Source organism: Mytilus californianus, unplaced genomic scaffold (genome assembly GCF_021869535.1).
Source record: "Mytilus californianus isolate M0D057914Y unplaced genomic scaffold, xbMytCali1.0.p SCAF_5, whole genome shotgun sequence".
Lineage (NCBI taxonomy): Eukaryota > Metazoa > Mollusca > Bivalvia > Mytilida > Mytilidae > Mytilus > Mytilus californianus.
The window spans coordinates 49,989,675-50,012,439 of NW_026262701.1; the positions used below are offsets into that span (position 1 = coordinate 49,989,675).

Genomic DNA, 22,765 nt, shown 5'->3' on the forward strand with positions numbered 1-22,765 from the left:
CTGTAACAGCCACAGAATGTTTGAACAAAAAAATTATCTATACTTATATATTTGTCATGTTTGTCTATACTTAGAAATCAGAATTTTTTTTCATTTCTTGTCTAAATTAAAATTAGTAAATACAATTGTATACGTTTGACAAAAAAAAATATAAATCTATTTAAATGATGGTATTATTTGTATCCAGGATTTTCTGAAACTGCAATAATTAATCTCGCATTTTTAATTGTCCTTACATTGTTCAATAATTAAAATTATCTTGGAAATAAATTTACTCAAAAAATTCTGAGTCTTTTTGAAGGATATATAAACTTGGAATCTTGTGATGGAATATTTTCACAGTAACTGTTTTAGAGATTCTTATATTTAGCATGTTTAGCAAAATATGTTGGGTATACATGTATGGCAATGAGACAGCATCCCCAAAACAGACAGAAATTGATTTGTTCTCAGTTTGAAATTGCACACATATTTTTGTATTACAGCTAGAATTTGATATAAAAAAAGATGATCTGGTATAATTGCCAATGAAGTTTTGATTTACAATAAAGTCATTTTTTTTACTCTTGTGATTGGTTCAGGTAAAGATTAACCACTGATTGTACCCTTGTCAATGATATTTGTAGGCAGTAGTTTTATAAACATTTACACATCAGTTTAATTTCCATGCTGACTAGTTTGTCCTGTCCACTATGTCATGATTCATTCACCTGACACTGCTTGAAACTTTTGGATTGTGTATATATGTATTAATTGTGATTGAGTTAGTCATTTCTGTGTATTTATATTATATATGGTACATAGAATTTCTTTTATTCTGACAGAAAAGAAATACCATTCAGTTGCCTCCAATCTCAGCAGGTGATGGGAAATAAGTTTTCTGATTTTGACATGTTTGAGATGAACCTTAAAATATTATGGCACTTGATAACGAAAAAACAATTGATTGATTGTGCTGAATGTCATGTAAGCACTTTTGGCTATTTCTTGGCTGTCCATTTGTATTGGTGAACACTGGTAGGCAGGGATTTAATATGAAATGAGCAGCAGAAAAAAATAGGTCACTATTTCTAACTTCATGGTATAAATGTAAACTATAAGGTTGAGAAATTGAGATGATACATGTATATATGACAAGGTTGTTGATTGAATCATAGGTACAGGTACATGTATCTGAAACTAATTGGATGTGGGTTTTTTTCACAGATGCGATTAAAATTAGTCGTGTATATATATGCATCCGATATTTGTCGAACTGGTTATCGCTTAATGATATTATAGTGTAAGCATAAATAATGAGAGCTCAAGGTACATTTTTTTGAAGTATGGGGTACTCAATGCCATAGCATTTTTTTTTTTATAAAAAAAGCAAGCCATACAAAATACTGGCCTGGTAACTGGTGAAAACTCATATTTATTCATAGGCAAAAAAATTACCCTACCCCACCAGAATTAAATTCAAAAAGACCTCCCAATCATGATTTACAAATTGATACCAGTCACACTTGAGATACAGGAGATATTCAACTAGTAAAATGTGAATATTTAAATGCAGGTAGGAGTTAATATTTATGATTAAAACATTGTCAATGACAAAGAGCAAACAAAAAAAATCATGAATTTTGGTATAAAGTTCTGTATGAAAATACAACTCTTTTCATTAAAATTTATAATGGTTCCCAATATACAAGCACTAGAAGAGACTTTATAGTATACTATTAATTATATAATGAACTTGCATGTGCAAAAATGAGAACTGCACTATGACCCCAGATGCAGATTCCGGATTTTTACAAAAAAAGGGGGGGGGGGTGTGTGTCCAAACACTAATCGAAGTTATGGACATATAAGAAGTGTATACATTAACCATAAATTGGTTGATACACAAGGGATCAGAGCCCACATGAATCCGCCTCTGCCATTTCAGCCATTTGCGGTGATATACACAAGAGGCGGAATGCAAGAAGATGTAAATATTCTATTTTATGAAAGTCCAGCCTGTCACAATGAAAATTCCCTGAAAAAAACCCAATACTGTATAGGAACCTTCAATAAATTAAGCAAGCAATAAGAGAATATTTGTTTATTCGCTCCAACATGACGTTATTATATGAAACGCTTCACGGTGAGTACAAAAAATACACAGAGTTTTTCCGTCAGCCGATCCGACTACTGCAGGGTCATTCAATCGTTTTTCTCTCGCATTTCAAGGCGATAATGCTACTTCATGCTAAATTAATTAAAGGCAGGTGCAAGAGCTATACCAACCCACTTGATTCTGGTATTGGTAGAAAGGCCACATTTCAAATTTTTCAAAAAGTGCTGTGCCTAGTTATACAGCGTTTGTGTAAAAGAAATTTCACAACCCGAAGTGCCAAAAAGTCAATAAATCAAAAAAATTCTCCACGTTTTATTGTTTTTTTATTTACAACACTTCTATTAAAAACTAGGCACAGCACTTTTCCAGTAAAATAAGTTATCCTGATTACAGGGAGCCAAAAACCACGGCGATCGGATTTCATCTTGCACCTGCCCTTTTGACTTTTTTAGGAAATGTCCTTACTTTCAGTTTGAAGTCACGTGACACTAATTTATATTTTTCTATAAATAAAAGTTTGGAATGTGATTCAGAATAGACCCTTTTCCCTCTGTTTACGCTTTTGACGTGCATTTTAACCTTTAAGCAAAGAAAATTAACTTTGAATTCAATATGATTTTTCCTGTGTATAAAAATGGGATATTTCTTGAAACGCCCTTAACGTCCCTGCGTATATGGTCAAGGTATTACAAAGGCACAAATTCTACTTTTTGTAATTTAAAAAAACAAAATTTTGATTCAAAACTTCAAAAGTTGAAGGAAAAATCACAAGCATTCCAAGTGGCTTCAATTGTTATCCACAGGTATCAATTTATCTGTATGGAATACTGGAAAAGAATGTTTGTCAATTCTGATATTATTTTTCTACTTACAGAATATTGTGATAGTGATTGGCTATATTTTGATGGCTATTGTTACTTAATGAAATCATATGACAGGAAAAATTTCAAAGATGCGGCAAAAATATGTAACGATAAAAAATCCAACTTACTTAGCATCCATTCTCAGCATGAAAGTAATTGGATTTTAGAACATGTAAGCTAAGTTTTGAACATAATGTTATTGAAAGAATATATATATATCTACGTTTTAATTTATTTTGGCTTATCAGAGACAAAAGATATTATCAGAGTATAGTTGGAATAGTATATGTGTGACTTGTGTCCATTCCTAATTTTTCATTAACCGATTGACCTACAATCATGATTCTCAGTGTGCAGGCGTTACTCATTTTGAGTTCACCTGGCCAATAGGGCCAAGAGAGTTTTTCTCATCACTTGTTGTCTGTCGTTAACTTTGACTAAAATCTGCTCTAAAACTACTGGGCCCAATTAAACCAAACTTGACCTCATTCATCCTTGGTATATTCACTTTCAGTAATTATGTTCCAATGACACCGCTTTCCAGCCAACATGGCCAATATGGCTAAAATGTAACGTAGGCATAATCCAAGTTTTGTCTATTATCTTGAAAACCACTATTAATAGAGAAAAACTGCTGGCCAGGGGCAGGAATGTTTAGAATGCGATGATCTACCTGTTGTCCATTTACATCAATACTGTCAGACGACTTCTAATAGGAGTTATTATTGCCCTTAAATTATGAATTTTATTTTTTGTTTTTAAATTGCAAATATAAGCAACAAGACAAGACTTATAAATAAGGCCACACCAATTTGATTTTTAGTTTTTCGGACAAAAGCTCCAAAATATATGGGGCGAGCGAGCGAAATTTTTTTGATTGTATTTATTTCTTGAAAATGAGTTTTGTTGAGGCGGATGCTCTGCAAGTGGAGCGAGCGGTATAATTTTTTTTTTAAACTGTGCGATTTAGAATATTTGTACATGTTAAAACTGGGTTACTTCAAGGAAAAAGGAGGATAAACATGCTCTTATGCATATAAGTTGATGTATTTGTGCCTGTAGTACAGTCTGTACCATACCCAACTTTTTGGTTCGCTTTGGTTTAGTATACTTTTGATTATTTTCGTCAAATAAGCTTTGACTGTGTGAATTTTCATTTAAATTCATACATGTGTATATATTAAGGAAGCATATCAGATGCAGTTTAGCAAGAGGAATTATGTCAGTTAGGTAAATGAAATGTGTTGAATACAATTAAAATATGTGTATATATTCCAAAAAAATGCCAATGAAAAATATTAAATATATTTTGATATAGTTGTTTTCATTATATGGTAATGATTGTTTATTGGCTGCTTGACATCCAGTTGGAACTAGTTATCCATAATAGGATCAACATAATGAGTGAGGTGAATATTTCAACAACATCCTGAGTAAGATAATTATATTGCTATGCATGCAGATCTCAATGTATTAAAACATTTAATCCCGCTGCAAATGTTTGCACCTGTCCTAAGTCAGGAATCAGTAGTTGTCGTCTGTTTATGTAGTTCATACGTGTTTCTCGTTTCTCGTTTTTATATAGATAAGACCGCTGGTTTTCACGTTTGAATGGTTTTACACTAGTAATTTTTGGGGCCCTTTATAGCTTGCTGTTCGGTGTGAGCCAAGGCTCCGTGTTGAAGGCCGTACCTTGACCTATATTGGTTTACTTCTATAAATTGTTACTTAGGTAGAGAGTTGTCTAAATGGCACTCATACCACATCTTCCTATATCTATTCCCTTAAAATACATTTAACCACATTCACATGCATTATTCTGACTTAGCAAAATACTTTTTCCTTTTGCCCCTGAAACCTGCAATGTATTTCAAACTGGAAGTGGTTGCACCAATAACACATCCCTAATTATTATTAGCATGCCAATCCCAATACCACCACTTTAGTCTCGAATGTTGGAACTCTTAAATTTTCCCTTACAAAAGAGTTCTGATTGCATGTCAATAGACTAACAAGGGGATATGGAGTTTTCATTAAAATAAGATATATCTGTCATTTTTCAAAAATTCATGTGAATTTAATATTAATTTCATCCAAGACAGATAGCTCTAGATATCTATGTCTGTTGTAGTCCGAGACTACTCTGACGTCCAACGGCTGTTTTGCCAGACAAGCTGGGGCCGTGGGACAACAGCCCCCTATCTTGTCTGGCAAACAGCTGTTGGACGTCGGAGTAATCTCTGACTATGTCTGTTGAAACAATGATCGGGGATGACAATGGTTCTAACAAGTACTGATGTGATCGTGGTCATCTAACGAAAGATTTTTTATTTTTGTCTCCTAGAACAGGTTAACCGAAATGCATTCCAAATAACTGTGTGTTTAATAACTACGTGTCCTCGGCAATGATCTGACACAAGTTCATGTTGGCATCCCGATTTTTGACCTTTTATTTACAAATCGATTTATCACACGTGCGTTTCAATCGCTCGGAGCAATATATGCACGAGAAAAACGTCTAAGAGAAAAAAAAATGTCAAGGATAAACTAATTTTGGAGCGGCATGCGGCCCAAAAATTGGCGGATGCGGTAATTATTTTTTTTTATTGAAAAGTCAATTTCTCCAAAACAGGAGCGGGAAAATCCAAAGAACTATTAATCAAATTGTTGTGGCCTAAGTAAAATTTTGCTGAAACAAACCAGAGACTCTTTATAGGAGTGATTGCCCTTTAATGACAGATTTTTTAACCCTTTAATGAGTTTTCGGCAAAAACTAAAGAAGACCGAGAGAAACTATTGAGCAAAAAAAAAAATAAAAAAATTACCAACAATACAAGATCAACAAAAAAGAGATTTTTATCATGAATTCTCCACAATGTTTGAGAGTGTGTATTGTTGAAGATGCCCATAGACCTTGGTGAGTGAAACAGGCTCTTCAGAGCCTCTAGTTTATTATTTTTGCCTTGAGTTATATTACAAAGTTGAATTTGATTAAGTTTTGAATATTAGTCCAATTTCAAGTTCAATAACAAAGTGACTTAAATGGAATTGTGGAATTGATATCCATTTGTTCATACTTGAGAACTTGAGTCTTTTTTAGAAAATTTACAAAAGACAAAACCAATTTTGTGTAACCACCTACTACTACAGTTTTCAATCCAAATCTCTGAAATTTCACAGAAATTATTTCATCTATAAACCCAGATTCTAAGCCTGCCATTGGGTGTTAACAAATGTTTTTTGCCCTTTTTTGAATAAGAAACATTCTTTGCAACCTGGCCATGATCCATTTTTTGTTAAATTGGGTACTGCAAATTGCCCATTATAGGCAAGAATCATTTGAGAGCTAGATATGTGGTACATCTGTATAGTTTTTGCCATTTTTAGGTCACCTCGCCCACATGGTCATGTGACCTTTTCTGTTAACTTAAAAAAAATCTCCTTTGAAACTACTTAGCCAATTAGAACCAAACTTGACTGCAATCAGCCTTTGTGCTTGAGCTTATGTTTAAAAAAAATGTCTGATGATTCTGCTTGCCAACTAACATGCCTGCGGAGGCTGAAATTAGAACATGTTGGTAAAACACAAATATTGTCCAATATCTTTAAAACTGATTTTAAAAGAAAAATTCTGACGGTCAGCAAAAATTTTCTAAATGTCAAAATCTACCTGCTTTCCATTTAGTCCAAAACTGTCAAACAATTTCTTATAGGAGTTAATGCTCTTAAATGACAATTATAACAATTTTTTGTTGAGATTTGGCTAATATCATGGTCAAAATTTTCAGTCTACTCCTTTTAGAAGTAATTGCCTTTGTCCTTGTGTTTTTTATGTGAATTGTTGTAGAAAAAGAGAAAGTTTATACAACAAAAATAATCAACCGATAAGTCAAACATGGCAAAAATGGTAAGTCAACTCCTTAGAGGAGTTATTGCCTTTGAAAGACAATTTTTACCCATTTTTGAAAGTTTTTGCGGAAACTGTATAAGATAGAAACTGTTAATAGTAAAAAAGCAATATCGGGTCAAGATCTACAGATAATTTAGCATGGCCGAAATGGTAAGTGAGCTATTTGTGAGAGTTGTTGCCTTGAAATGTGATTTTTATCTGTTCTTTTGTTTTTCGAAGAAACTGTTTTAGATAGGAAAACACTAAAATTAGCAAAGTCAAAATCTAAAAATAAGGCAACATGGTCGTAAATGTCTTTAGGATTTTCTGGGTATAGGTAAACCGTGAATTTGAATGTTAAACGAAGAACAAATTTTATATAGGCTTGTATGCAGAGTTAGATACAAACTTACCTTAATCCATGGAAATTGATACCCATAAAGATAAACAAAATCCACAGTAATTGATATAATTTTTTTATATGAATATATATTACTTTTAGATTTACAGACGGTCTGGAATGTGGATTGGTCTGAATAAGTTAAATCATCAGTATGAAGGCTACAGGTAACATTTGTACTATTCTTTGTAAAGGTATTCTAGATGAAAAAAGGCACCAAATTTCAGAAGAATTACAAATAAAAGCGGTGTTCTTCTGCTTTCGGTTTTGTGATTTTTGAGTTTGCAAATGAATCATGACTTAATACATCACGTCACTTCTTTTCCATTTAATTTACAGACTTTGTCTCTTGCTGTGATGATGTCATAAAAGGTGTGTCTTTATTGAGGTGTACACATTGATAGTTTGGTTATGGCATATTATATTCCAACTTTAGAAGTGGGGCAATATTGCAATCTCCCTGTGCGTCTGTCTGTCCAACAAATATTTTGGTCACACTTTTCTTTACTTTGAATTACTAATGGGGGTTTGCTAAACAGGACAACACATGCATTTGTGTTAATACATGGGGATAACTTCTATAATCATCCAGGTCAGCAGACCAGATTTTGGCAGGTGTGACCTCACCAACCTTCGGAAATTGCCTACCTACCCAACATTTGTTAATGACCCACCCTGGATCAACAAATAACCATTGATTTTAGCTTTTGACCTGATATTATAATTTTCTGTAAGTTCTTCATGAATTTTAGCAACAAATTGTGATTAATAACAGTTAAGGAATAAATCTGCAATTAAAGGAGAACTATTTGCTCCCATCATTATACCAGCCACTTGACAACAAACTTTATCTGTAAATGAAATATAAATAAATAATGGCCTTAATCATTTCATTGCATTTCCAACTTAGTAATGTTACTTTTTCCTGAGTTTTATTACACAAAAAGGAATTGGAATGCTTCAACAGATAAAAGTAACACCGAGATTTACTGAAAGACCATTTCATTAGATAGGAATATTGTAAATTCTGAAATTTTCTCAACGTTTGTATCGTTGCAAAAATTGTGACAAAAATAATTCTCACATTTTTAGTGTTCATTGCATTATCTGTATTCTTGAAAAAGCAATAATCAATTCTGGCACTTATGTCCATTGCTCTACAATCCCAATAATAAATGTATGCAAGAGATTCTGAATTAATTGTGCTCTGTATATTCATGATGTAATCACAAACTTGCATACTGTGTAAAAGCAAAAGACTGTGTAACAAAACCTAATCTTGTCATAATTCAGAGGGGAAGCATCAAAGTCGTTTAAACTGAAACACAAAAAAAAAAAAAAAAAAACACGTTCACTTTTTGGGGTAAAGAGTTTATAAAACGCTATCAAAACCCTCTTTTCTCTGGCTTGATATCTATCTTCAAGACCTCATCTCTAACTGTGAGAGTTCAAACAACGTAGTACAGCGAGGTGAACATTCTTTAAATCCTATCCACGCTATGTCATGTATGTTTTAATAATATATACTCAGGTATTCAAGTTACAAAATGATGTGTATATACATACTTGTTAAGAAAATCATTTTATTGAAAAATGCATAAGTTGTGCATGGTGTATGAATCTATCAGATTTAAAAATAGGTTCGAATACAAATGTACAATTATGAACATAGGAACATTACTCCAATTCAAAATATTGCTTATATGTGTTCTATTGCAAAATACAATTCAATGTCAAGTTGTAAGTCCACATTACAAAATGAAAGCCATCTGTTCCCTTCCATGCTCTCAAGCTCTTTGATTAGAGGAGACACACTGTATAACAAATAGCATGTCAAGATTCAACCTTCTCCTTGTACCAAATATTCAATTTCAAAATTAAAAAAGAACAGCAACTATTGGTAAAGAAAAAGGACAATATTTCCATAGAAACAAAGATGTGTCGTACAAAGCTACCAGACATAACATTGCAAGTTTAGTAGTTTGGTCTTATTACATGCTCGTAATAGGATGAGTTATCAACTGATTGTCCCTATTGGAACTTTTATAGTGACTTGAGTTTCACCAGTATCACCCATTACAATTCTATATTGACATCTATGGCGGTATATTAGCCTAGAAAATACCTATTTAGCCTTGAGAATTGAAAAGTCAGTTTATCCCAGTGAACAATAGGAATTGATAAATTTGGCTTCATGCCATTTACCTTGTCCAAAATTTAGGTCACTCTATTGTTATTGTGATTTTGTTAAGGTACAGAAGAACCCTATATTCTTACCTATACTTAAATTTTGAGTAAATTGTTCAAGCTCTGCTAATGTTGAATGATTTTGGGTTATTTTAGGCCTTTTAATTGCATTTTCATTACATAGTTGTGTTTTTGTGATATGTGACCCGCCATGACGTTTCCAGGCTTATGGCGGTAAACGTCATAATGAAAAAACATCGATGTAAAGTCACGTAACGTAATCAGGGCACCTGTTATTAAATGTTCAATTATATCATACTGTAAACTGAAGTTTCATTTTTTCTTGACAAGTAGATTTTTTACGTTTTTATGATTTAGGTTAAAATCCCGTTTAGAATCGCGTCTTAATTTCATACAATTTATCTTTTATGTTTCAATGCGTAAATCAATTTCTCCTGAGTCATTAATATGTTTTGATTATACAAAATAGTTTGGATTATATCACCATTGCGAGATATTATTTAGAATAATAAAGTACCGAAAAATTATAACTGGTGCGTAAATTTCTCTTAATTAATTACCAATATAGATTGCAGCACAGCCTCCAAGTATTTACAGTAATTCGCATTGTTTCAAGTTGTAAGGGAAAATATCAAAATAAGTATGGACATAAACCGGTACATGTAAATCAAGCAAGATATGCCTGCCAATTAGGCTCCCAATAGTCAATAGTGTCCCATCCCAAGGTCGCTCCTAGTTTTCCTAGTTTTTTTTTTTTTTTTTTTTTATCTTTCCCTGTCCTAGAACTAAATATAAAACAAGATGCATGTGTAAATGCTGAATGTTTTCTCACACCCCTTTTCATCTACATGCCCTAATGAATGATTTTGCTGTTTGGCTGTTTCATCTTACTCTACCTTAACAGACCTTTGATTTAATCACTTTGTCAGGATAAATGTACAAAATGTATTGACAATAAGATAAAAAATTAACCTAAGAAATTAAAGAATATTAAATAATACACAGCTCCTTGATGGTTTATTACATATCTTGGTATTCACTTTCTAAGCATATATTTAGTTTTACTTACGAAAAATTAAGTCATTTTTATTTCGATTGAGTCCGATACATTGTTGCTATGGCAACCGAATGGTTAATATTGATATAAAAATTCTTAAGTTATTTAGTTATTAAAGATACAATTTTATTTTGATTCATTAAAAACCCTAGACACCCCCCCCCCCCCCACCCCAAAAACAAAAATGACAAGTGTCAAAGAAATAGATAAACATACATGTGAAAAATTGAAAGAAACAAAATGAAAATTTTAATAAAATAACACAACACAAATGACCATAATTCTTTTTATTTTGCCAAATCTTGCAAAATAACTTGTCAAGGTGTTTTGAATTTATGTATATTTCATGAAAATGCAAAAAAACTCATTTGACCCGTTTTCTCCATAAGCCTGAAAAATTTCATGGATGGTCACATATAAGAAAATACTATCTGCCTGTCTGTTATAGAAAATAGACTATTCCGGCAGGTTTTCTATTACACTCTCTTGTTCACACCAATATCCGAAGGAGGATTATCTAGTTACAAAATATTTCAAATGCAAATATTTCAACATAGCAAATGGACTAAAATGTCTGTTTGCACCTGAAAATGTACTTTTCGTTCTGAAACACAAAATGCAATTAACGAGGCCCGATCAAAACCGCGTTTTTGAATATTGTGCAACTCGGACGGTTTTCGGTTGTTGGTTTAACGGTTTTAACATTAGACCAAAAATAAATGTAGACAATACCTCTTCTGATTACTTGATATACTAAAATGATAAAATAAAACAGTTTTCGATCATTGAAAGTTAAAATAATCATAATGTGAACAAGAATGAAAAAGAGAAAACATCACCAAAAACATCATCAACCAGGATATAAAATTCCAATTATTTTTTATATCAGTATTAATTCATAAAACAAACTTTAGACAAAGATTATATTGATTCATATTAAATTCGAATTTCAGGCCACTGTTAGGGGAAACCCCAAGAGAAAATCAATAAACACTACAGTATAATGTGATTAAGCACAAACACTTTAGGTCACTGTTAAATAGACATCCAGGGTAGGAGCAAGCTGTCAGAAACCAGTTTGACTAGATTTACAAGTTACCAAACAATAAAGCCTTAACCGCATAATGTTTGGTCATATGGAAAGGAGTAGGCATGGTAAGACTTCTTTTTGGCTCCAAAATATAGCATTTTTACAAAGTTGAAAGGTAAACTTGTAGCTATTTATGGGAAAGTAGAATACTTTTGCTCCGTAAAAATGGGCTGTTTTTGACATTACAATGCACATGTATCAGGTACTAGCATCATAAACTCATGCAAAATTACTGAAATCTTCACAATTTTAGCATTTGTGATAATTTTAAGACGGTTTTAGTCTAAAATTGAAGTGGCAGCATTTGTGGTCAGTCTTAATACTTGAATGTGTGCTGTATTTCTTGATAATACATAACATATATAAAGATTGAGAAAGAACATGAATGTGGCCACTTACAGTTTAGACAAAAACCACCCGAAAAGTGACGTTTTAAGGCATATTTGATAGTTTTTCATATTTAAGCTTAAATTCGGGCGTCTTTAAAGACCAGATCAGTTCAAATCTTTTACATAAACTAATTGAATCGACTGAAGTACACACATAAGTGTTTAAAAAATGTCAAAAATCTTTCATCAGATGTACTTCAAATTATAGGCTAAAACTAGCCCTTACCGGACCTTCTCCTTTGCTAGTGTGGCAAAAAAGACGCCACTTTCAATGATAAAAGATATTAAGCAAATCTACTTTAGGTACATGTAAAATACAAAAATTAAAATAACCAGGTCTGGTCATCCCCTAATTAGTTTTATATGCCTCTCAACTTTACCAAAATTAATCATTTAATCAAATCAAAATTATTTTTTTTACTTAAAGAAATTTTAAATGTTAGCTAAAGATACCTGAGTGTGATAAAGACACATAATAGGTGTCAATAAACTTTGCATTTTGTCTCAGCCAATTAAGTCTTGGAATAACAATGGTGTCCTATATTTTGACTGTGTACATGACATGAGGATGTGGATAGGGGTTTTTAATATCTGTATTCTTTAAATTTTTAGGGCATTTTTCTTTAGCGTTAAAATTCTGTACACCCTATCCAGACCCTCTTAGGCAAACTTCTATTGTATGAATGGGTTAAACTGACCTTTCAATTCTCAAGACTAAATAGGTATTTTTTAGGCTAAATTCAAACCTAAATGTCAACATAGAATCGTAATCTGGGTGATACTGGTGAAACTCGAGTCACTATAAGCAGTTTAAAATTGTTCATATTCATGTACATTATAAGAACTTTGGATTGATATTTTTTGATAAACTAAATCATATTACTCCAATTTTAGATGGAATGATAATTCCCCAGTAGACTATGTATCCTGGGGTTCAGGCAAACCAAGTTCTCCTTCTGTCAACAAGTGTGTCATGATACAGTCGAGTTCAGGTATGTATCCTGGGGCTCAGGCAAACCATGTTACTCTTCTGTCAACAGGATTGTCAAGATACAGTCAGGTTCATGTATGTATCCTGGGGCTCAGGCAAACCAGGTTACTCTTCTATCAACAGGATTGTCAAGATACAGTCAGGTTCAGGTATGTATCCTGGGGCTCAGGCAAACCAGGTTACTCTTCTGTCAACAGGATTGTCAAGATACAGTCAGGTTCATGTATGTATCCTGGGGCTCAGGCAAACCAGGTTACTCTTCTATCAACAGGATTGTCAAGATACAGTCAGGTTCAGGTATGTATCCTGGGGCTCAGGCAAACCAGGTTACTCTTCTGTCAACATGATTGTCAAGATCGTCAGGTTCAGGTATCATGGTATGTATCCTGGGGCTCAGGCAAAAAAAGTTACTCTTCTGTCAACAGGATTGTCAAGATTCAGTCAGGTTCAGGTTTGTATCCTGGGGCTCAGGCAAACCAGGTTATCCTTCTGACAACAGGATTGTCAGGTTATCCTTCTGTCAGGTTATCCTTCTGACAACATGTATGTCAAGATACAGTCCGGTTCAGGTATGTATCCTGGGGCTAATGTAAACCAGATCATCCTTCTGTCAACATTTGTGTAAAGATGATCAGATTCAGGTATGTTTCCTGGGGTTTAGGCAAACACGGTTAACCGTCTGTCAACGTGTGTCAAGGTGTCAAGATACAGTTGGGCTCAGGTATGTATCCTTTGGTTCAGTCAAACAAGGTAATCATTCTGTTATCATGTGTGTCAAGATGGTCAGGTTCAGGTATGTTCACTTTCTCAGGTAAGCTTAATACAGTCAAGTTCAGGTATGTACACTTTCTCAGGTATGCTTGATACAGTCAAGTTCAGGTTTGTACACTTGCTCATGCAAGCTAAATACATTCAAGTTCAGGTATGTACATTTTCTTAAGTAAGCTAAACTATTCTGCCCTGAAGGGTATGAAGGTACAGGAATCTTCAAGTATGCTTACTGTCTAAAAACTCATCAATGGTACCAGGCTTATAATTTGTTATGCAGACCCAGGTTTTGTGCACATAAGATTCATCCTTAGTTTTCGAATAAAAAAATTGAAGGCGAAAATCAAACATAAAATTAAAGAGTATTGCAAAAATTTTTAAAAAATTGTTCCAAATAGAGCTCAGGCCACCTATTCCTGGGGGTTAAAAAAACCTTAGTATTTTGAACTGTTCAAAAAATTTTTATTAACAGAAAATTTATGAAATAAGAGACCATATCAATTAGATTTTCTGTCAGCATAAAGTGCTGACTACTGGGCTGGTAATATTCTTGGGAACAACATGTCAACCAGCAGTGGCACCAACCCAGTAGTTGTAAAAACTCATTGAAGATATCAGGTTTATAATTTGTTAAGCCAGATGGGTTTTCTACTACATTAGTCTCATCAGGGTTGCTCGAATCAAAAGGTTGGAAGGCGAAAATGAAACACAAAGTTGAAGAAGATTGCAAATAATTTTCTCAAAAAGATGTGTTAAATAAGGACATTTATACAGGTAGATTGATCACACAAAAGAGGGGTTGTCCTGACTAATGAAATCCAACATAATGAAAACTAAATACCTCAAAATCAGGCATTAAAAGGAATTAAAATGTTAATGCAGTAAGAGGTTCGAATTAATAAATCATTCTTGATAGTTTGTTGCAACAATATGAATAAAATGTATGACTTGTTTGATATTTTTAAATGATTAAATAGTACAATTAAAAGAATATTAAAAACATGATAGCAGTGTCTTTTTGATTATAGCATTTTTAAACATCATTCATACTTTAAGCAGCCTTTTTTTTAAATGATGTATGAAGAACATTACTGTGATAGCGAAGATATTTGAAAAGAAGATATTTACTAACTAATCATTGTGCACCAAATTTGAACTTTACAATCAAATGAATTACAAAATAAAGCACAGTTAATGATTTGAGTGATTAAATAAAATTGAGAATGGAAATGGTGAATACTAGTATGTCAAAGAGACAACAACCCGACCAAACAACAGACAACAGCCGAAGGCCACCAATGGGTCTTCAATGCAGCGAGAAAATCCCGCACCCGCAGGTGGTCCTCAGCTGGCCCCTAAATAAAATTGTGTGCTAGTTCAGTGAAAATGGACGTCAGACAAACTCCAAAACATATAAATGAACTAAAACTAAAAAAACGTACTAGACTAACAAAGGCCAGAGGCTCCTGACTTGGGACAGGTGCAAAAATGCGGCGGGGTTAAACATGTTATGTGAGATCTCAACCCTCCCCTATACCTCTAGCAAATGTAGAATAAAGAAACACATAGCAATACGCACAGAAAAACTCAGTTTAAAAGAAGTCCGAGTCCGATGTCAGAAAGAACATTTAAAAAAAAACATGTATATATATTTAAACCAAGTAACATATAAACAATGTGATATGTATCTATGGATTTGTACACATTCTCATGTAAGCCAGGTTATCTTATTGTGCAATCCAATAAAAAATAACACAAGACATGCGCAAACCTTTCAACTTTCCTCATTAATGGGGGATTTTCTACAAAAAAGAGGGGTTGGCCTGATTAATTAAATCCTCCATAGTGAAACTTGAATTCCTCAAAATCAATGCATTCAAAGCAGTTAAAATGGAATTAAAGAACTCATTAACTTATTTAAACCATAGAACATTATATCAGATACACTTAAGACTTGTATAAGAGAAAAACTGATGCTAATGCTAGACAACATATTCTGCCATATTGAAGTGACAAATATATATATATATATATATATATATATATATATATATTCCATGTCTTAAATTATATCAATAGCATGTAAGGAGTGTTTGTAGTTGATCTTTTACCTTATTGTTATAAACGTTCCCCCTTACAACAAAGGGGTATATAGGAAACACCCAGTCTGTCTGACTGTCCATTTGCATTTTAAGTGCAAATCCTATCTGGCTGGATGGATATTAATGAAGCTTTTCACAGTTGTAGAACACTAGGTGGGGATGTTTATGCAGCAATGAAATACCTGTCCAGCATATTATAGGGGAGGTAATCATTTTTTGTGGGGCAGGGGTATTCTTTTTGAGTTCACTTACAGTTCTAGTTGTACTAAATTTTGCTTGGAAATTCATCTAAATTTGATTAACAAAATGAAGGTCTGACTAAATTGCCTTCCTGGTAGGTCAAAGTGTATAGCAGAAAAATATAATATTCAACATCTTAATTAAAATATAGCCGTATATTGTACTTCAGGTCGTTGGACTGACTTCAACTGTAATAGAGGCGTAAATGGTTATATTTGCAAGAGAAAGAATGACACAGATAGTTTTACAACAACCCCAGCCTCTTCTATACCTACAGTGAGAGGTGGATGTTTAGGAGGATTCGTCAGATCTACATTCAGTAAGATATTTATGGTTTTCAATGTCGAGTCTAATGAGATTTGTCCACATTAGACAGTTCAATTTTTATCTTGCCCTGACGGAGTCAAAAAGCGAGACTTGGGACATGCTGTTATCGACAGTGGGAGCAGCAACAATTTGTTAAAGTTAATGATTTGATCAGGGGAAGGGGAACTGCTCATGGTAAATGATGTGTGTTAAGCCATTGTAATAGTGTTGGCATATCTTATTTCCATGGAGATTATTCAACCCCTCTCCCTAAAATTTGTGATTAGGTAAGTTTAAGGGAACAATGTATGATAAATCAATGATATTTGGTATGCAGGTGTATACAAAGCATTTGTACATCTCATTACAGTGGAGATTAGTTGGTCCTCCCTCCTCAGTAACGATCTGTTGAATTTGAAACTTTTATGATTAGTCTGGCTCAGGTCTTTATATTCCTTTCACAGATTCAATGAAATAAAATGTTCGTGTTTCCCAGTTTGGAAAAGGACATAGAATGACAAGCTTGGTGTCGAGAAAACTATAGCTTCAAAATATATACGTTCCAAAGTTAACTTCATACAATTCATCGAAATAACTAAGAATGGTTTGTCTGTCCTTTGTGTGTTTAGCAAAATAGCTTTGGCACAGAAAGCTATATTGGATCTGTGTCAACTCAAACTTGTACCTACTTGTATCCTTATTACTTTAACCCAAACATTATTATAACATTAACGTTGCTAATTTTACTGCACCAGAAGCGTATTGACAATTAATGTCTCGTCGGTGATTCTGGAGGTAAATATGTTACACACTTCTAAAATAACCTTCCAGTTCTCTCCAGACCCTTTTATCTTAGTGTTCTTTGTTTTTCCAATGATGCTATCAAACTTAGCAAATTTTGTTTGTCCTTTAATGTTTTTGTTGTTTTAGTTTGAAATTGATAGTTAAAAAAATAGAATCATATTTAGATTGAGTCATAAAAGATATAGTGAATATCTTAATTTTCTATAATATATATTGTTCAGTTCAATTATTGATGGAAAGTACAATAGCTTTCAAACTCTTTGATTTCACTTTAAAGTAAAATCCAGTAATCTGTACCTGCCAACTTTTCAAAATCTCCATGGGAGGTTTTAACTTGGGAGACCTAATGCTTCTCTTATAATGTCTTAAGTGTTCTTAATCTACTACTATATTGTTTGAACGAGTATGTATGTGCTTGTATACCCTTTTAATTCATTTAAATGCCTGTTTTGAGGTCTTCAGATTACTAATCTTTTTTGTCTTGCAAGTGTCCTATCATGTTATTAAAACAATGCAGCATACCTGTCAACTGAACACGTATCCTCCGGGTCACATCCGAGAATTCACCCCTTACCCGTTTTTTTTTAAATACCCGCCAGGTGGCTACAACAACCATGGGATTTCAAAAATGACCCGTTTTCACCTGTATTTCTGACTGGTATTGTTTCCGGTATTTAGAAGTCAAATATACTTTCGATTTTCTCAGCGTTTTTCCTTTGAATAAATAAACAATTGAAATTAGAATTTGCTTATTTACCGTGCCAATGGCAGCTATGAAAACATTACATTTGATTGAAAAATAACAATTCAAGGATTGTTTGTTAATTGTACCACAGAAAGTTGAAGCCAATCAAGCTTGCAAGATTTGTCGTTTGCAAATATCAAACATCCTGTAGAAATCATTGCAAAACAATTTGATCCTTTTAATACTTTTCTGGTGGAGAGAATAATTTTGTTATCACTTAAGGATGTACACCTCTGAGGAGCCAAACACTTCTAGAATAAACCTGATTTTTGGGTTTATATGACTTTAAAAAAATGATTGGTGAAGAAAAAATCATATGGTGGTGCACTTCTTTTTTTGCTACAGCCATTTGAAAGTACCCAATTTTGATAATTTTCCCATTTTTCATCAATTTTTACCCATTTTTGGGCTATTATCATGAAAAAAATCAGTTTCGCAATTAAACTTTTTTTCATACCTTCACTAAAGATGAAGTGGACTAATCTGAAAAAATTTAACTTAAACAACTACGGGTAGGTGTTAATATAAGAAAATTTTATAAAATTTTGTTGCTTTTTCGTGTCAATTTACCATGTTGTCAATTTTGTAAATTTGGGATTTTTCTCTCTTTTTTTTAGAACAAAAAGCGTATTATTTCAACTTCTTTGTTAAAATGACTTGAAAAATACATATCTAAGAAATTTGAAAATAAAAAAACTTGATATATGATGTACATGTATCTGGTAAAATCATTTCTTATACCCCTCACCCATTTTTTCTCAAAATTTGGCTAATGAGACTGACTTGACTGGTTATAAAATTTGAAAATTTTATTACTCAAAAACTACTTAATGTAAATACACAAAATGTTTTCACAGAGTTAAGTTTGATTATAATATTTTTTAAATCCATTGATATTTTCCACTTGCATTACATGTCTTGGAAATGATTTCAGAACGAGATTTCAACGAGACTGAAACGTCAGAAGAATACATCATTAAATGTAAAAGCTTTAAATCAAATCCATATGCTCTAGATATTACACTGAAAGGAAACACACTAACTTCTTTCTATCTATCTTCCTCCTGTGTATAGGAGCACATTAACTATGATATTGATTTCTAATTACATATACAATGTATAATTGGGTTTATGACATTCCTTAATAAGAAGGGGTAAACTATTGTGAATAAAAACAATTAAAGGGCATTGCTTTAGAAAGAAATTTAATTAATGATAACTATTTATATACTTAACAAAAACAAAAGTGATTATTTTTAAGAAACTCAGTAGTACATGTATATGTTATTGTATATAAAAAAAAAAACTCAATATTAAAATTGGACCGAAAAAGTTCGTACGCGTTATTACCTGACATTTTCTTCTTCAATGCAGGTCATGACCTGCATTTTCAGTTTCAGAGGTTGACAGGTATGATGTAGGGTTCAAAATTATAGGCTGTCCAATTGCCGGGACAAGTGAAAGTCATCATCGGGCAAATTGAAACTGATATGTACTTGTCCAATGGGCAAGTAAACATCAAAAGTTATAGGTGGTGAAAATACTGAATATACGTATTAATTCTCTTTTTATTCGCCCGTCAAAATTTTACGGAACGTATTATGGTATACAAATGTCGTCTGTCCGTCTGTCCGTCTGTCCATCTGTCTGTCCGGCGTGAACATGTCGCACCGTAACTTGAGAACGACTTATCCAAATTTCATGAAACTTAATATGTTGTTTCTTATGATGGTCAAACGATCTGTATACGTTTTGGTAAAAATAAAATTTTAACTTTTTGAGTTACGGGACTAAGTGACTAAAACAAGTGTGTGTTTTTTTTTCACATGTCGCGCCGTATCTCAAAAACAACTTATGATTATTGCTTAAAATTTTACACACTTCTTAGTTATATTAATCTAAAGATCTGTATACTTTTTGGTTTTGATTCAAAATTTTATTTTAGAGATATTGATTTTTTCAAAAAAAAAAGGGGGGGGGGTTTCACATGTCGCGCCGTATCTCAAAAACGATTTATGATTATTGCTTAAAATTTTACACACTTCTTAGTTATATTAATTTTAAGATCTGTTTACTTTTTGGTTTTGATTCAATTTTTTTTTTTAGAGATATTGAGTTTTTTGTAAAAAAAGGGGGGTTTTCGCATGTCGCCCCGTATGTCAAAAACGATTTATGATTATTGCTTAAAATTATACACACTTCTTAGTTATATTAATCTTAAGATCTGTTTACTTTTTGGTTTTGATTCAAATTTTTTTTTTTTAGAGATATTGAGTTTTTTGTAAAAAAAAGGGGGGGTTTTCGCATGTCGCCCCGTATGTCAAAAACTATTTATGATTATTGCTTAAAAATTCACACACAAGACGACGGGCGTATCATGCGCTTATGGTGCAGCTGTTTATTCATATAAATAAATCATCATAACAACCAATGCAACCAATTGGCAAGGCATGTCGACAAATATACGTATATTTAGGATTTTGATTTTCTAACTTGTTATTTTGAAAATATTGGCACATTCTTTGATTAGCTACTGTAAATTCAAAAATTATTGCGTGCATTTATTATTGCGATTTATGAAGAATGGACAATAATGCGAGATTTATTATATTGCGATTTAATGAATATCTGCATACAGATACATATATCCGATATCAGAATGCGAGTTCTAATAATTGGGATACTTACCCAGTCGCAATATTTGCATAAATAAAAAGCTCGCAATAATTTCTGAAATTACAGTAATCAGATTATAAATTATATAATCTAATATAGTGTGGAATGGAATATTTAAAAATACTGTAAAATACCGACATATAAGTCATCGCAAATTCAACAAACAATAAACACAGAAAACTACAAAAATATTTTGTTATGATTTTTGAACCATATATTCTTCTCTGATGAGCAGATGGGGTTCAAGTGACTTGGTACAACACTTTAAGCAATCCACTACATTTCATTCCTTTTTGAAATGCATTTACCATTTATTGTCCATAATTGGCAGCTTAAAATTTCTTAAGCAAGTACAAAATTTGGACAAGTGTTTTTATCTTACCGACAAGTATTATACAATGGTCACTTGTAAGAAGGTCAAGTTGTTAAAAAGTAAATTTCGAACCATGCAACATTAACGAACTGAAGATCTGTCATATGTATACTTTCAGATCTGTCATATGTATACTTTCTGTTGTATGATACTTTGAATTAAGTGTGTCTGAAGGTTTAGCAAGATAAGCATGTGCAACTACTTGTTTGATCAGTATTACAAATTTAGTTTAGCCTGTAGGCCAGAGTTCTGGAGATTTGTAGTGGTCTTGTCAATTTGTTGAAATAATGATGTAATAGTCTAGAATTTTGTTTAGTAACTCTTTCGTGGAACATTCTTGTATTTTGTCAGACGAATGTTTTACTGAGTTGTGAAACTTATAAGTTATATGGATAATGTTTTTCTTAGTTCTCTATACCTGTTGAAATTTAAAAGCCCAATTATGCAATTTTTAATTGAATTGCTTAACAGTTTTTTCCTTTGTCATTTTGTATATATCTTTCAGATAGTAAATGTTATAGATTTTTTAAAACAAAGAAAACTTGGAGCCAAGCAAAGGCAACTTGTGAAACTTATGGAAGGACTTATGGTTTGGTCACTATACAGAGTGAATTAGAACAGAGTAAGTCTAATGTTATCTACATCATTTTCATGCTTTATTTTTAGCGGAGTTTGAGCAAAGTTTATTTCGGTTTTGATATGATGTATGTGGTCAACATATGAGGTCAAAGGTCAAGGTCATAGTGGATATAGATGGACTGAAATTTTGGGAAAGTTGTGTTTCCCGACAAAACCTCTTGCGCCACGAAAAGATATTAGCTAAACTTTCCTTGGTAATTCCCCATTGGATTATAAAGACCTCTTCTCATTTTGAGATCACAGAGGAGTAGATCAAGGTTATAGATGGAGTTGGACTGATATTTGGAGAGCTATTGATATTAAGGTAACTGGATCAATGTTCTAGGTTACAGCAACAATTAATAGACAAAAATTTGTTGAAATCAAAATTAATGTTAGTTTGATAATGATATTTTTATCTCACCTTTCCAAAGGAAATGGGAGCTTTTGCCATCACTTGGCGTCCGTCCTAGTCATCTGTCGTCTTCCATCTGGTGTAAACTATTTCAAACATCTTCTTCTCTGAAACTTCTGAACCAATTCCAACCAAACGAGCTGAATGATCCTTAGGGTATCTAGAATAAAGTTTGTGTTTTATTTTTGTTTCGTCTAAAAACATTGCTGCCATGGCTAAAAATAGAACTTGGGGGTAAAATGCTGTTTTTGGCTTATATCTCAAAAACTAAAGCATTTAAAGCAAATCTGACTGGGATAAAATGTTCATTAGGTCAAGGTCTATCAGCCCTGAAATTTTCAGATGAATTTAACAACCTATTTTTGGGTTGCTGCCCCTAATTTGGTAATTCTAAGGAAATTTTGCAGTTTTTGGTTGTCTTGAATATTATTATAGATAAAGATAACGTGTAAACAGCAAAAATGTTCAGCAAAGTAAGATCTAAAAATAAGTTTATATGACCAAAATTTTCAATTGACGCCTTAAGGAGTTATTGTCCCTAAATGGACAATTTTACACAATCTGTTTATCATGTTTTCTAACTTTAAAAAATCTCCTCCTCTAAAAACTACTGAGCCAATTCCAACTAAACGTTCGCTGAATGATTCTAAGGGTATATAGAATAAACTTTGTGTTTTATTTTCTGTTTCGTCAAACAACACGGCCACCATGTCTAAATATAGAACATAGGGGT

At 32.7% G+C, this 22,765-nt stretch overlaps 1 protein-coding gene across 1 annotated transcript in view; it reads left to right on the forward strand.

The window, feature by feature from the left end:
• LOC127702426 (macrophage mannose receptor 1-like) overlaps window positions 1-22,765 on the forward strand; it is a 149,272-nt gene that overhangs the window by 96,447 nt on the left and 30,060 nt on the right. Inside the window, exons 31-35 of the mRNA XM_052206624.1 lie at window positions 2,973-3,133; window positions 7,353-7,417; window positions 12,889-12,986; window positions 16,265-16,414; window positions 21,505-21,621. Coding sequence (XP_052062584.1) covers window positions 2,973-3,133; window positions 7,353-7,417; window positions 12,889-12,986; window positions 16,265-16,414; window positions 21,505-21,621 — 591 coding nt within the window. The remainder of the gene's footprint in view (window positions 1-2,972; window positions 3,134-7,352; window positions 7,418-12,888; window positions 12,987-16,264; window positions 16,415-21,504; window positions 21,622-22,765) is intronic.